The sequence below is a fragment of the Neophocaena asiaeorientalis genome, unplaced genomic scaffold (genome assembly GCF_003031525.2).
Source record: "Neophocaena asiaeorientalis asiaeorientalis breed wild unplaced genomic scaffold, Neophocaena_asiaeorientalis_V1.1 scaffold51, whole genome shotgun sequence".
Classification (NCBI taxonomy): domain Eukaryota; kingdom Metazoa; phylum Chordata; class Mammalia; order Artiodactyla; family Phocoenidae; genus Neophocaena; species Neophocaena asiaeorientalis.
The window spans coordinates 3,387,432-3,400,476 of record NW_020173335.1 but is presented as its reverse complement, the minus strand read 5'-3'; the positions used below and the strand labels follow the sequence as shown (position 1 = coordinate 3,400,476).

Sequence of the window (13,045 nt, the reverse complement as noted above, 5' to 3'; positions counted from 1 at the left end):
TTTATTTTTTTATCCAGTGTCTCAACGGTTATTTATTTTTTTATCCAGTGTCTCAACGGTTATTTATTTTTTTATCCAGCCTCCTGTTTCTGGAGAGGATTTACAGTATATAATAATAACAGAAATACAATGAAGTAATTGAAACAGTACTAAATGTGTCGGAGCCATACAATGATGGTCATACCAGGATGTGAGCTATACATTAATTCAATTAGCTATAGGGTTTAGCTTTCAGTTCCCTAGCCGCCAGACAGAAAGGAAACACGACAATAAGCTTACCTTGTACTTCCCAGTAATAGGAAGCATTTATGAGCACCAAGAGACCATTTTCATAGTATAAACTTCCAAAAATAGTCATATTTTTGTAAGGCACTTAGGCCAAATATGCCTAGCACGTAGTAAATACCTATACAAAGTTATTATAGTTATATTTGGATAAGCAAATGAAAAATTAAAGAAAAATTCATCTTCAGTATTTTCATGTCATGGTTATTGACCAAAATAAGGGACCATAGCTTTAATAATAAGCTTATAAAAGATACATCGGCAACCTCATCTGACCCTTAGGACACAGTATTTTATCATAATACCGTGAATGCGTATTTCAAGTACCACAGCTTAAAGATGTAGTGTTTGACGATTTACCTGGATAAGAAACAGTAGTTATGAGAGGGTAATAGAATAGCTTTTACTGTATATAATTTTAGAATACCAGTCATTTTGGCTGATCATTACAGGAAAGCAAATAATTTGGAATTGGATACTGTTAAGTGCGCAAAGTAATGGCAAGTGTATGTCAACCATGTGCTTTAGCGAAGCTAGCATACTAGGAATTTTATTTGAAAATGATCAGATCTATGGTGTATTTCTTCTTAAGTTGGGGGCCGTGCATGTTTTTCTGGGATGAGAAGAACTTTGGTCAGGAAGCAGCATTGTGGCCACTGGAAGGCTTACCAGCTGATACGCCTATGTCCTGGACACGTTTTGAGCTAGTTTCTTTAGCTGTCACAATCAGATATGAGGTAACCACTTAAGTCCCATTATGAATTGTAAGATATGTTTATATTTGACAAAAAGTTAATGGAGCTGTGTAGTGCAGGTCTTCATCTTCCAGGGTCCTAGGTCTCCTTCACGTCCTCCTTGATTCCATGTTCGTTTGATTAGGAAAATGTTATTTTTGTTTTCCCTGCCAGTGGTACAGATACGTTCAATGCCAGCTTACATAATTCTTAATTTATTTGACTTTTGCACTTCAAGACCACCTGCGTATGATTTTTAACAATCAATTTATATTATGTGTTGAAGTTTATTTATTAAACATGTATTTAATTGAAGTATAGTTGATTTACAATGTTGTGTTATATGTGTTGCAGTTTTTATAGACATCAAGTTTAGCTGTTAGACGTAGGTAGGTTAAATCTTACTTCACTGTCTGTAGTTCAGTAAATATTTATTATCAATATGTACCTTACCCTCCTCTGATTACTATTATAGAATCTGAACATCATAGGAGAGAGGAAGTGAATTCCTCAAATTTTCCTAGTCACTGCGCATTGCTTATGCTTTATTTTATACATAAATAAAATGTGCGCATTTATGTTTCATATAAATATGTTAGGTCTTATTATTTAAAGAAAGATAATCGATCATCTCTTCCTATTTAAATATTTGGATTTTGATTTGAAGTTTATGATCTGATTCATTTTGATCATGTCAAAAGGCCATGGATAGATAGTATTTTGTGAATTTTGAATGGGTGAAAATAAGGATGCTGAAGCCCAACACATTTATGCCTTGAGCACTTTGGTGCATATTCTGAGTTCAGCATATAAAATTAAAAGAAAACAACCTGAGCATAATGCCGCCATGCTGCTTTGGACTGTATATACCCCAGTAACCCAGTGTGTGCCAGAATCTCATTTCACTGGCAAATATAAAACGTATTAGGGTATTAAACAATGTTTCCAGGTTCATATATCCTTGGAATATACATGTCTTGATATAATCCAACTTTTACAAAGTTTTACAATTAAAACTTTGGAGACAGGCAAAAAACTGAAGAAAAATAATCAGCTGTTTAGTGGATTTCAAAACCTTTTCCTACTGGAGTTGAATATAACATTTACACATTTTTCACGTACTCTCATCTGGCAAAATCCAAATGTTATTTGACTACCTCTGTATGATCATTTACATGTATGAGTAGGCAAGGATCATTTTTCCTTTTCTTCCTCAAGTATAAAGTATGTGTTTTAAACATATGTGTAGTTTTGTTTTATTTTTATTGATGTACAGTTGATTTACAGTGTTGTGTTAGTTTCTGCTGTACAGCAAAGTGATTCAGTTATACTTATATACACACTCTTTGAAAAATTCTTTTCCATGGTGGTTTATCCCAGGCTACTGAATGTAGTTCCCTGTGCTCTGCAGTAGGACCTTGGTGTTTATCCATCCTATGGATAAACAGCTTCCATCTGCACACCCCAAACTCCCACTCCTTCCCTCCCCACCCCCCTTGTAGCTTTATATACATATAAATTATTTTTGTAGCTTGCTACTTAGTAAGATACAAGTGAAATATTTTCTCTTGGCTTCTTATCTATTTTTAATGAAAATGTATCCTACTTTTGGGGGAAGGATAATGGCAGTATTTAGCAGTTCCTGTGCTTTTTTGACGATACCAACTAACCCCCTGGTATGATTGGTGTTTGTATTACAGTAAAGCAATTATTGGTAAAGTTCTATGACGACGTTTGAACTCGCAAGCGCTAAGAGGATGTCTGTAGAGAGTCTGAGAAAGACACGAGGGGCTTTTTATACCAAGCTATTGTGATCCTTGTTAATGTTGGAAGAGCAAACGTATTTGTACTGCTAATGATTGAACCCTTTTTATTCTGGCGCTGAACGCATTCTTAAAAATGGCAGTAAACACACACGCACACGTAATTTTCCCAGGATTATAGAGTCAACATCTTCCTGAGACAGAAGTGGAACGACCCCAGACTGAAGCTGCCTAGTGATTTCCGGGGCTCAGATGCCCTGACGGTGGACCCCACGATGTACAAGTGTCTGTGGAAACCTGATTTATTTTTTGCAAATGAAAAAAGTGCCAATTTTCATGATGTAACCCAGGAAAATATTCTCCTCTTTATTTTTCGGGATGGAGATGTCCTCGTCAGCATGAGGTACTCTCTTCTCTCTAATATTTGTAGATTCATATTTTCCTTTAAAAATCAGCATATCACAGAGACATGTGTTAAACAACTTCTAAGACGTCTGTTTCTGCTTTCAGGCTATCTATTACTCTTTCGTGCCCTTTGGACTTGACCTTGTTTCCCATGGATACACAACGTTGCAAGATGCAACTTGAGAGCTGTATGTAAATGAGACCCTAAGTCACCATAGGGATAAAAATGCTTAAAATTTCTAGGCAATACATGCTACTAATATCTTAGATAATAACGGTTAAACTAATGCTTTTGATTCCAAACAGACGTTAGAATAAGTTATTTAGGGAAATTATAGTTTTCCTTTTACTGTATTAATTTGTATACTAAGATAGATGAATTCTTTTGTTACCAGTTGATTTCAGTTGAGTTGTCGTAGGTGTAGGTGTGTACCCTTCTAACTTATTCCAATCGCCACCTTCATTTGAGTTAGTAATACAGGCAAGGTAAAGGAGAAAATGATGTCCTAATAACTTTTCTAATGTTAAATCCACATTTTTCAGAGCAGAAAATTTGGAAAACATTGAAAAATATTATCTAAATCCTACCAAGCATTCATTTTCTATGGATCTATAAAAAAATTATGTTTTACAAAATTGGATTTTAGATTTTCTATGTTTCTAGAATCATATATTTTTCAGTTTCTAAAAGAGGTACCAGGTGTAGTCATTGAAATGCTTATCTCTAAAATATATTTATTAATTAATTTGCTATGAAGCTTGTCATGTGAAAATCAAAGTAGGAAATAAAACTTGAAAAATTAACACTAATGGAAGGAATCTTCAGCCTGAATACCCATACACTGTGACCTATTCCTACAAAGAATCACCTTATAAAATGTATGTGCTTGCTTGATGACATACTTTAAAGTCACTTAGTGGTTACTGGTTGTTGTTTAATTTACTGACGCTGGGTCCTAAATTTGAACAATATTTTTTGCTTTCTAACTATAATGTGAGATTTTGCAGATATAAGTGTATGTATGTACACGTCTGTGTGTGTATTGCATATACGTGTGCCTGTGTGTCAATATGCATTTTTTATAAATAATTCCAAATGTGTATATACCTTCAATTCTATTACTAGATACACTAAAGTATGGCTTTAAAAAATAGAGGCATGTAAGAGTTGAACGGTAGGCTACAACATGCTGTAAACCCATGGGGCCCTTGAATTGTAGCCAGGTTACCTAAGCCCACAATGTGGGTTCCGGGAGGCGCTAGTGATGGAGTGATGTCCATTTGAGGGGCTGTTTTATTGCTCTCCTCTGGCCATGCAACTCCTCTAGGGAAGTTGGTAGCGAACTCTTCAAAAAAACCCATTTTGGTGCTTACGTTTCTTTAAAAATCTCCAGGTAGCACATTGCATGATTGTAAATGTGTACATTCAGAAAGCTAATATCACTTATTTGCTACTTTTTCATTGATGACAGTTCAGAATTCTGACATAGACAGATGTAGTACTGTTCATGACACCCGAGGATTTTGACCATCTGTGACATGCTGATTATTTTAGCTTGTTCTTTCTTTAAGCCAATTACCTGTAACTTGTGCCAGTATTTTTATTAGTGGCCATAGATTTTACCTCTTTACATTTCTAACAAAAGTTTCATAAAAAGGCCTATTGTTTTACCATTTCTGTGTTTAATATCTGGATGTTAAAATGTTAAAGAAGTGTCAATAATTATATTTCAAACTGATATTTTATTTCCTTTTGTTTATAGTTGGTTACACAACTGACGACTTACGATTTATCTGGCAGTCAGGGGATCCTGTTCAATTAGAAAAAATTGCCTTGCCTCAATTTGATATTAAAAAGGAAGATATTGAATATGGTAACTGTACAAAATACTACAAAGGCACTGGTAAGTAATATTCTTTAAATTAAACAAAACTAAGTCTTATTTCAAAGATTTGTTTCAATATTAAAATATGCTAGGGACAGAACAGAGAAAACTAGTTAAAAAATAAATTCAGTATTTATAAACATTATATCTGTATGTTGATATATTTAAATCTTTCATAAAATTACATCCACTAAAGTTCAAATTTATTTTATCACTAGTTAGTTTTGCTTTTCTTTATGTAATTCCGGATAACAAGAGGTTTTCAGCGTTTTATTTTATATGAACTCTCCAGGCAGTGGTTTTCTTAGATGTTGCCTAGAAATTCTGCTCTGACAGGATTCATATTAGGGCCAAACGTTATGGATATAAACGATGTAACCCATATATATTCGTCTGCTGTCTTTGGGGCAGTTTTTCAATGTTGGTTGACCCATTTTCTTAAGTTTCAAAAAATTTGATCTTTATGCTGTGCAGGAAACAGTAAACACATGAAATAACTGGACATGAGTAAAAATTTGCCCTATAATATTCTTGATCTAGGTTATGGAACAGCCAGTTATGAAAACTCAACAAATTAACCTCACGCATTAAATCACGTCAAGCTTTCCAGAAATGAAAATACAGTACTCACTGATCAATACTTTCATAATACGGTTAGTATTCAACCTTTGAGTCTCCCCTAGAGGTTATAGGTTATTGAAGGCTCTAGATATTAAATATAGTGCTATTTTCCTCAGCAATATAAATAAAAAGGTGAATGACTTTTGACCAATACATTCACACGAATAATCAGCCTAACTTATAAATTACCACAAAATTCTAATTCTGCATCAGGAAGTAAATCATGACAAAGATATTCAGGAATAGATGTAATTAAAGTTTAAGTTTATTGCAACATTTATGTTGACTTTGCAAAAATAAAAATGTGTAGAGTAATTGTGGAAAATTTACTGAGGTGAGATGTTTGAGCTAAAATGCTGCATCCTGACATCATCAAGGACAAAATATGATTTAAAACATACCTGTTGATTAGAATAAAAGATAGAGTGAATAGTTGCATATCTACGTTGTTGTAATAATAAATACAACACGGGCCAACTTAGAGATAAGGTTAGTTTAAGCATCTGTTGTCGTTGACCTTCAATTAAATTAACAGATTATGTACCATTTATATATAAATAGTCCCTTCTCTTGTAGAGCTTATAGTATTTTAGGACAAGAGACAAAATAAGCAAATACACTGCTGAAGGAATTATCAAAATTTTTAATGGAAAAACAGAGCTCTTAAAAATTTGACCATCAAAGTATGCAGTGAAGAAATCGTAGATACCTTGATTGTCAGATGTGGGAGTGATCGGTCGGCTAATGCTGAGTCAGCTCTTTTGTTGAACACATAAAATAACTGACATGCAGGGTCAACGACTTCCTGAATGTCAAGGGCAAATCAGTGTCAGCTGTAACCTGGGCACAGTCAATCTCCTCTCTATGACTATGCAAATTGAGACTGACTACAGTTTTCAGGGATTTCTCACCTAGTAATGGAAAAAATAAACTTGAAAGCCAAGAGAATAAAATCCTACCAAGCATTCATTGGTAGGATAAAGCATTCATTGGTAGGATAAAGCATTCATTGGTAGAATAAACTTGAAAGCCAAGAGAAGTTTTTTGGAGGATTGATGTATAGAAACATTTAATAGATGGCTTTTTGAGTTCTTGCTATCTGTCAGGCATTGCTTTAAGCACTTTGCAGGAATTCTATCATTTGATCCTCACAACAGTCCTGTGAGTTCAGTGAGTGCTATTATATTTGGAAAATAGTTACCCACATCCAGATTATATGATTAACATTTCAAAATGAATAGTCTCTAAATTGTTTGAGAAACTTGAAATGGAGTTTACTGAAGTTTTTTAAACTTCATCTAGAGATGAAAAATAAAACCAGTAATTTTATTTCTAATTTTATGTAGTATAAAATCATGTAATAGTATTGAAAATCATGGAGTTATTCATTTTTTCACCTTTAAGCCCCGAACTTAAAATGTCTCGGGACTTCCCTGGAGGTCCAGTGGTTAAGGTTTCACCTTCCAGTGCAGGGGATGCGGGTTCGATCCCTGGTCGTGGAGCTAAGATCTCACATGCCTCGTGGCCAAAAGGACAGAACCTAAAACAGAAGCAATATTGTAACAAATTCAATAAAGACTTTAAAAATGGTCCACATCAAAACAATCTTAACAAAAAAGAAGCCTCTACTTGGGGACTCAGTAGTGAATAAAGGACAGATCCCTGCTGTTTTATAGATCCATATTCTTACATGGCGAGCAAGTAAAGTGAATATAATTCTTTTAGTCCTAAGAAGGAAATAAGAGGGTGTGCTGTGGTAGAGAGTATTTGGGGATATACTCAAGATTTACGATAAGTAAATCTTTAATAGATTTTTGTGTGTGTGTGGTATTTTTTGAGTTATCATAAATAAGTCGCTTATATCTCATTAGATACAGAAAATAAGAAAAAACTGGGCTTCCCTGGTGGCGCAGTGGTTGAGAGTCCGCCTGCCGATGCAGAGGACACGGGTTCGTGCCCCGGTCCGGGAGGATCCCACATGCCGCGGAGCGGCTGGGCCCAAGAGCCATGGCCGCTGAGCCTGCGCTCCGCAACGGGAGAGGCCACAACAGTGAGAGGCCCGCATACCGCAAAAAAAAAAAAAAAAAAAAAAGAAAAAGAAAATAAGAAAAAACTCATGGCTAACATAATAATAATTGGCACTATATTTCAGTAAACATGCTTTGTCAGTATTTATATGAATCAGTATGTGGATATAAGAAAAACATTTTAATGTTTGGATAATACTTAGAAATGTATCTAGGAAAATAGAACATCCAAAACATATGGAATGCTTAACAGTGTAGAACACTGGAAAAGATACAGAAAGCAACATGTAAAATGATGGCCAATATTTTCTTTAATTTGTACAAAATTATCTGAAATGGTGATTTGGCTTTAACTTTATTAAAAATTAGGGTTTTATTTATAATAGTAGAAATTACACAGGTGGAGAAATATATGGGTATAGAAAAATCTTTAAATTGGAAGCCTGAGTGAATAATAATCAAATAAAAGCTCACAGGAAATAGAAAGTAAATTGAATTTGCCAGTGAGCATTTATACCCGTTAGCTGCCCACCTGCCCCTCATAAACGTAACAGTACCAGGAAATCAAAAAAGATCAAGAAATGTTTCTCATAAAAGCTTATGGAGCAAATCGCTATGATATCCCGGCGTATATTTTACTGCTAAATGCGCCCACGTCGTGGGAAGCTCCCCGGGGGGTGGCTTCAGATGAAGCAGTCAGTTACTAGGCTGTCGTCTCAATGTGGTGGACGGGATGCGCAAATGCGTTGGAAAGTGAGCAACTTTATAGAAAATTGTTATAATCCTTGTGACAGCCTAGGCTCCTAAAGATACATAATAAGCACATATGTGTTATTCCCCATTTTACAGGCACTAGGTGAGTGTAGAGTTACCTTGAGGGAGTGACACTCTTAGAAAGCAAGGTACTGCAGACCCGCGTGTAGGAAACGCTGTGGGCCTCCTTAATTGCAGTGAATGGGCTTATGAAAGATTATAGTTTGGAAGTTTTGCACATGGTTGTTAGTTGGAAGCATATGTTCTCATTTGTCCAGGCAGGAAGTTGAGATAAGAGGTAGGCACTGAAAAGGGAGGGGGATTTTCCATCGTTTTGCCTTTCATATCTTTTTAGAACCTGTGCGCCATTTAAATGAATTGCCTAGTTTTAATGAACTTAAAATTTAAAAAAGACAAACACTCTGCATTGCTTGTCTTGTTTTTTTTTTTTTTTGCGTTACGCGGGCCTCTCACTGCTGTGGCCTCTCCCGTTGCGGAGCACAGGCTCCGGACGCGCAGGCTCAGCGGCCATGGCTCACGGGTCCAGCCGCTCCACGGCATGTGGGATCTTCCCGCACCGGGGCACGAACCCGCGTCCCCCTCATCGGCAGGCGGACTCCCAACCACTGCGCCACCAGGGAAGCCCATGCTTGTCTTTTTTTGATATAATATGGAAACATTTGGCATAATTAGAATTTACTTCAGTTCAAATCAACTATTTATTTTTGTTACAGATTAGCCCTAACATCTTTCTAATCCCTCCGAGGTATCAATGATTATTGGGAAAAGGATAGATTTCTAATCTAAGCTATTTGATAAAGGGATGAGAATAGCCATTCTTTGAAAGACCCTATTTGTGTGCAATTACTGCTCTAGATCCTATTAATGAATAAATATGACGATTATTCTAGCATCAGAAATATATACCTTCTTCCCAACTAGGAAAACTAGATAAGTACAACTTTTTAAACTAAAACACAGTAAAAAAGTAATATTGTATTCTTCCCCATAATTATTTTATGTATGCGCTGTCCATTCATTTGTCTCAGCATTTTAAAATAATTATGTACAGTTTAAACTGAACACAACTGAAGATATTGTAACGTTTTGGAATTCATGCATACCCTTCCTTTTGTTGAATGGGAAATGACATTTTTATCTAAATTGAACATTTAAAAAATTCATCTCAAACATCTGGAAACGTCTCTTGTATGCCAGTGCTGGGAGGCTGTTTGTGTCACTTATTTTCTTTCTCCAGTCAGCAAAGGCTATTATGAGGCTGCCCATAATTTGTGATTAATTTGAGAGACCACTTGACATCATGGCAGTCCTAGAATGATGTGTAAGGGCAATGTCTGCTTTAGTCTCAGCCTGTGAAAGTGAAGCCCTTTCCCTCGATTCCAGAACATTTGAGGTCCTGGAGTGGAACCAGGGGAGACTTGGTTGGGATGTCAGATGTTTGCCTTTACAAACTTTTACCTGCATAGACTGGGAACACTCACTTACCCTGCTCGTGTTTACCTCCAAGACTGTCTGCACATTTCATGCGTAAATGTGCGTATGAGCTCTGGTAGACGGTCATCCCTTCCAGATAAGAAGTGGTCCACGTGGCTGAAAATTATACCGACAACGTGTAATCCAGGCATGTTTCTTTTTAGACTTGCTCTGCTCTGATTTGATGCTCCCGGTGGCTTCTTTAGATCTTTTGCTCCCAGAGGACCCAAGGATAATGGGAAGTTTAAGTCACTGCAAAATCTCGGAGCAAAGACTTAAAAGCCGAGACTGGCCGTCCCAGAGCAGCACACGGTGTCTGTTTGTCAATCTCATAATGAAGTTGCAAGAGGTCGGGTGAAACAGGTCTCATCATGCCGTCCTCTTAGATCACGTGAATGATACATATTTACAGAACCAGCCCCGTCCTTTTTACGTGGAGTTCACTTTGTGAAATTACCTCAAGCAGGAACGACCTGTAATTTCCGGGCACGATGTGATTTTGCGGTGGGATGTGGCGGGAGTGTCACTCTTGCCCGTGTCTGTCGCTGGCAGGGTACTACACGTGCGTGGAGGTCATCTTCACCCTGAGGCGGCAGGTGGGCTTCTACATGATGGGTGTCTACGCCCCAACCCTGCTCATCGTGGTTCTGTCCTGGCTGTCCTTCTGGATCAACCCCGACGCCAGCGCTGCCAGAGTGCCCCTGGGTAACGTGTTCCAGCCTCTCTCGGGGGGTCGCGAGTGCGCTGCATCTTTATAGAAATGACTGTATAATTTTGAAATTATACCAAATGATTTTGAGACAGTGAGTTTTGGAATTGATGGCAACCTTTTTTTTTTTTTTCAGACTTCCTTCAGTCCTTGACATTGAACTAGATTTTCTCCGTGTTTATGCATTCTATAATTAAACTAAGTTTTCTCTTTTTGTGTCCTTGGGGTATTTTAAGCAGTTAATCCATCCTACTTTGACTCTCATGAAATAATTATTAATAAGCGATTTTCACGGATAACGGAAGGCTAAAATCCCCAGTGGTGCCACGCTTAAAAACAAATGACTATTTGGATAGAAATCTTTCTAAATCATATACTGTCTCCTACTGTTCATCAGGGAATATGTAATAGAATTTATCTTTTAAACATGGCTTTGCATCATTTTCCTAAACACTAGTTATTGTGTGCTGTACCACCAAGAGAGGCTAGAGAGAGGAAGGGCTGGTTAGGCCATGCTCTCCAGTTTGTGGTGTTTAATGCTCTGTGACATAGAAACACCAATAGCCAGACTTGAAAATTCTGTCTCTATAGGGCTTAAATAGTCTCGGGTTGGGGAAATAATCGAGAGCCTTTCTTTTTTTTTTTTTTTTAATTAATTCATTTATTTATGGCTGCGTTGGGTCTTCATTGCTGCACACGGGCTTTCTCTAGTTGCGGCGAGTGGGGGCTATTCTTCGTTGTGGTGCATGGGTTTCTCATTGCGGTAGCTTCTCTTGTTGCGGAGCATGGGCTCTAAGCACGCACGCTTCAGTAGCTGTGGCACGCGGGCTCAGTAGTTGTGGCTCGCGGGCTCTAGAGCGCAGGCTCAGTAGTCGTGGTGCACGGGCTTAGTTGCTCCGCGGCACGTGGGATCTTCCCAGACCAGGGCTCGAACCCGTGTCCCCTGCATTGGCAGGCAGATTCTTAACCACTGCGCCACCAGGGAAGTCCTGATTCTGCTTTCTTAAATCCCACACGCAAGACATCTTGTAGATGGTATTTAAGGCGATGAGTGGAGTGTAGGTAGAAGAATCTCAGGGCTAAAGCCTTGGGATTGAGAAGATGAGGAACAATCTATGTGATGTGGCTTCCTAGAATCCTGCCAAGTGGAGAAGGTGTGTCCAGGCGAGGAGAGTGACCAGCCAGCTGCTTGTAGGTCAAGGTTAGGGCTAAGGATTGCCCTTGGCTTTAGCAGCCTAGGGGGTCACTGGGATCCAGAACAGAGACAGTCTCCACGGAGTGAGGAGAAGAGGGAAGCCTGGTCGGAGTGACTCAGGAGAACACAGGAGGGGAACCTAGAGCCCTCGGTGTAAACGGCCTGTTGGAGGTCGTTGGCTGCCCACAGGAGGGGAGGGTGGGGAAATAGCCAGGGGGGATGGGAGCTGAGAGGTTTCTTGGTTTTGTTTTTCTAAGGGGCACAATCCACACACGTTTATTTTTGGTGGAAAACAACCGGTAGTGAAGGAAAAAATGAGAGTCGGTAGAAGTGCAGGAGCAGTGAGAGGGGATGGGAGGTAGGAAACGAGGGATTGGCCTTTGCTAGAACACAGTGGATTTGTCCACGGGATCAGCAAACTCCTTCGGCGACAGTTTGAATAGCAAACATTTGAGGTTTCTGTTGAAACCCCGAAATCCGCTGTCATAGCACTAAAGCAGCCTTAGACAATACATAGCTGAATAGGTGTGGATATGTCCCAGTAAAACTGTATTTATAAAAATAGGCGGTGGGTCAGATGTGCCTGGTGCATCGGGTTGACTGACTGCTGGTCTGTAGCGTCAGGAGAGAAGGTAGAGCTGACGGGCACACAGCGAGATGCGAGGGTAGACGTGGTCATGGGGGCTAGCCTCTGATTTTGTTTTCTTAGTGAAATGGGAAGCCAGGTCATGAGTTGCAGGGGTGATGGGGAAAAGCGCTGTGGTTCTGAAGGGAGAGAGACTGGTGAAGGAACTGGGGAAGTACACCCTGATTGCCTGGTAGGATCGCGGACCTCTGGAGGTCAGTGGTGGTAAATTGAAAGTGGGATCAGTCAACATGTTGACTCATGAAAAGAAAACTAGGGACATATTTAGGTTTTTGAGATTTATATGTGCTGTTGCGTGTGTTAATGTTTGGTTCTGTCTGATTACCGAGTAGCGTTTCATTGTATGGATACACCACCGTGTGTTTCTCCTTTAACCAGTTGTTGGGGATTGGGTTGTTTCCAGTTTTGGGGTGTTACACGTGATGTGATGAATAATTGCGTACAAGGCTCTGTGTGGGCATACATTTTCATCACTCTTGGGCAAACACCTAGGAATGAAATTTCTGCATTTTGTAGGAAAAGTATGT

General features: G+C 38.5%; 1 protein-coding gene across 1 annotated transcript in view; it reads left to right on the top strand.

Annotated features, from left to right (window-relative positions):
* The window catches only part of GLRB (glycine receptor beta), a 68,777-nt gene that overhangs the window by 41,416 nt on the left and 14,316 nt on the right, over window positions 1-13,045 (top strand). The window contains exons 4-7 of the mRNA XM_024746146.1: window positions 2,956-3,185; window positions 3,293-3,375; window positions 4,951-5,091; window positions 10,521-10,673. Coding sequence (XP_024601914.1) covers window positions 2,956-3,185; window positions 3,293-3,375; window positions 4,951-5,091; window positions 10,521-10,673 — 607 coding nt within the window. The remainder of the gene's footprint in view (window positions 1-2,955; window positions 3,186-3,292; window positions 3,376-4,950; window positions 5,092-10,520; window positions 10,674-13,045) is intronic.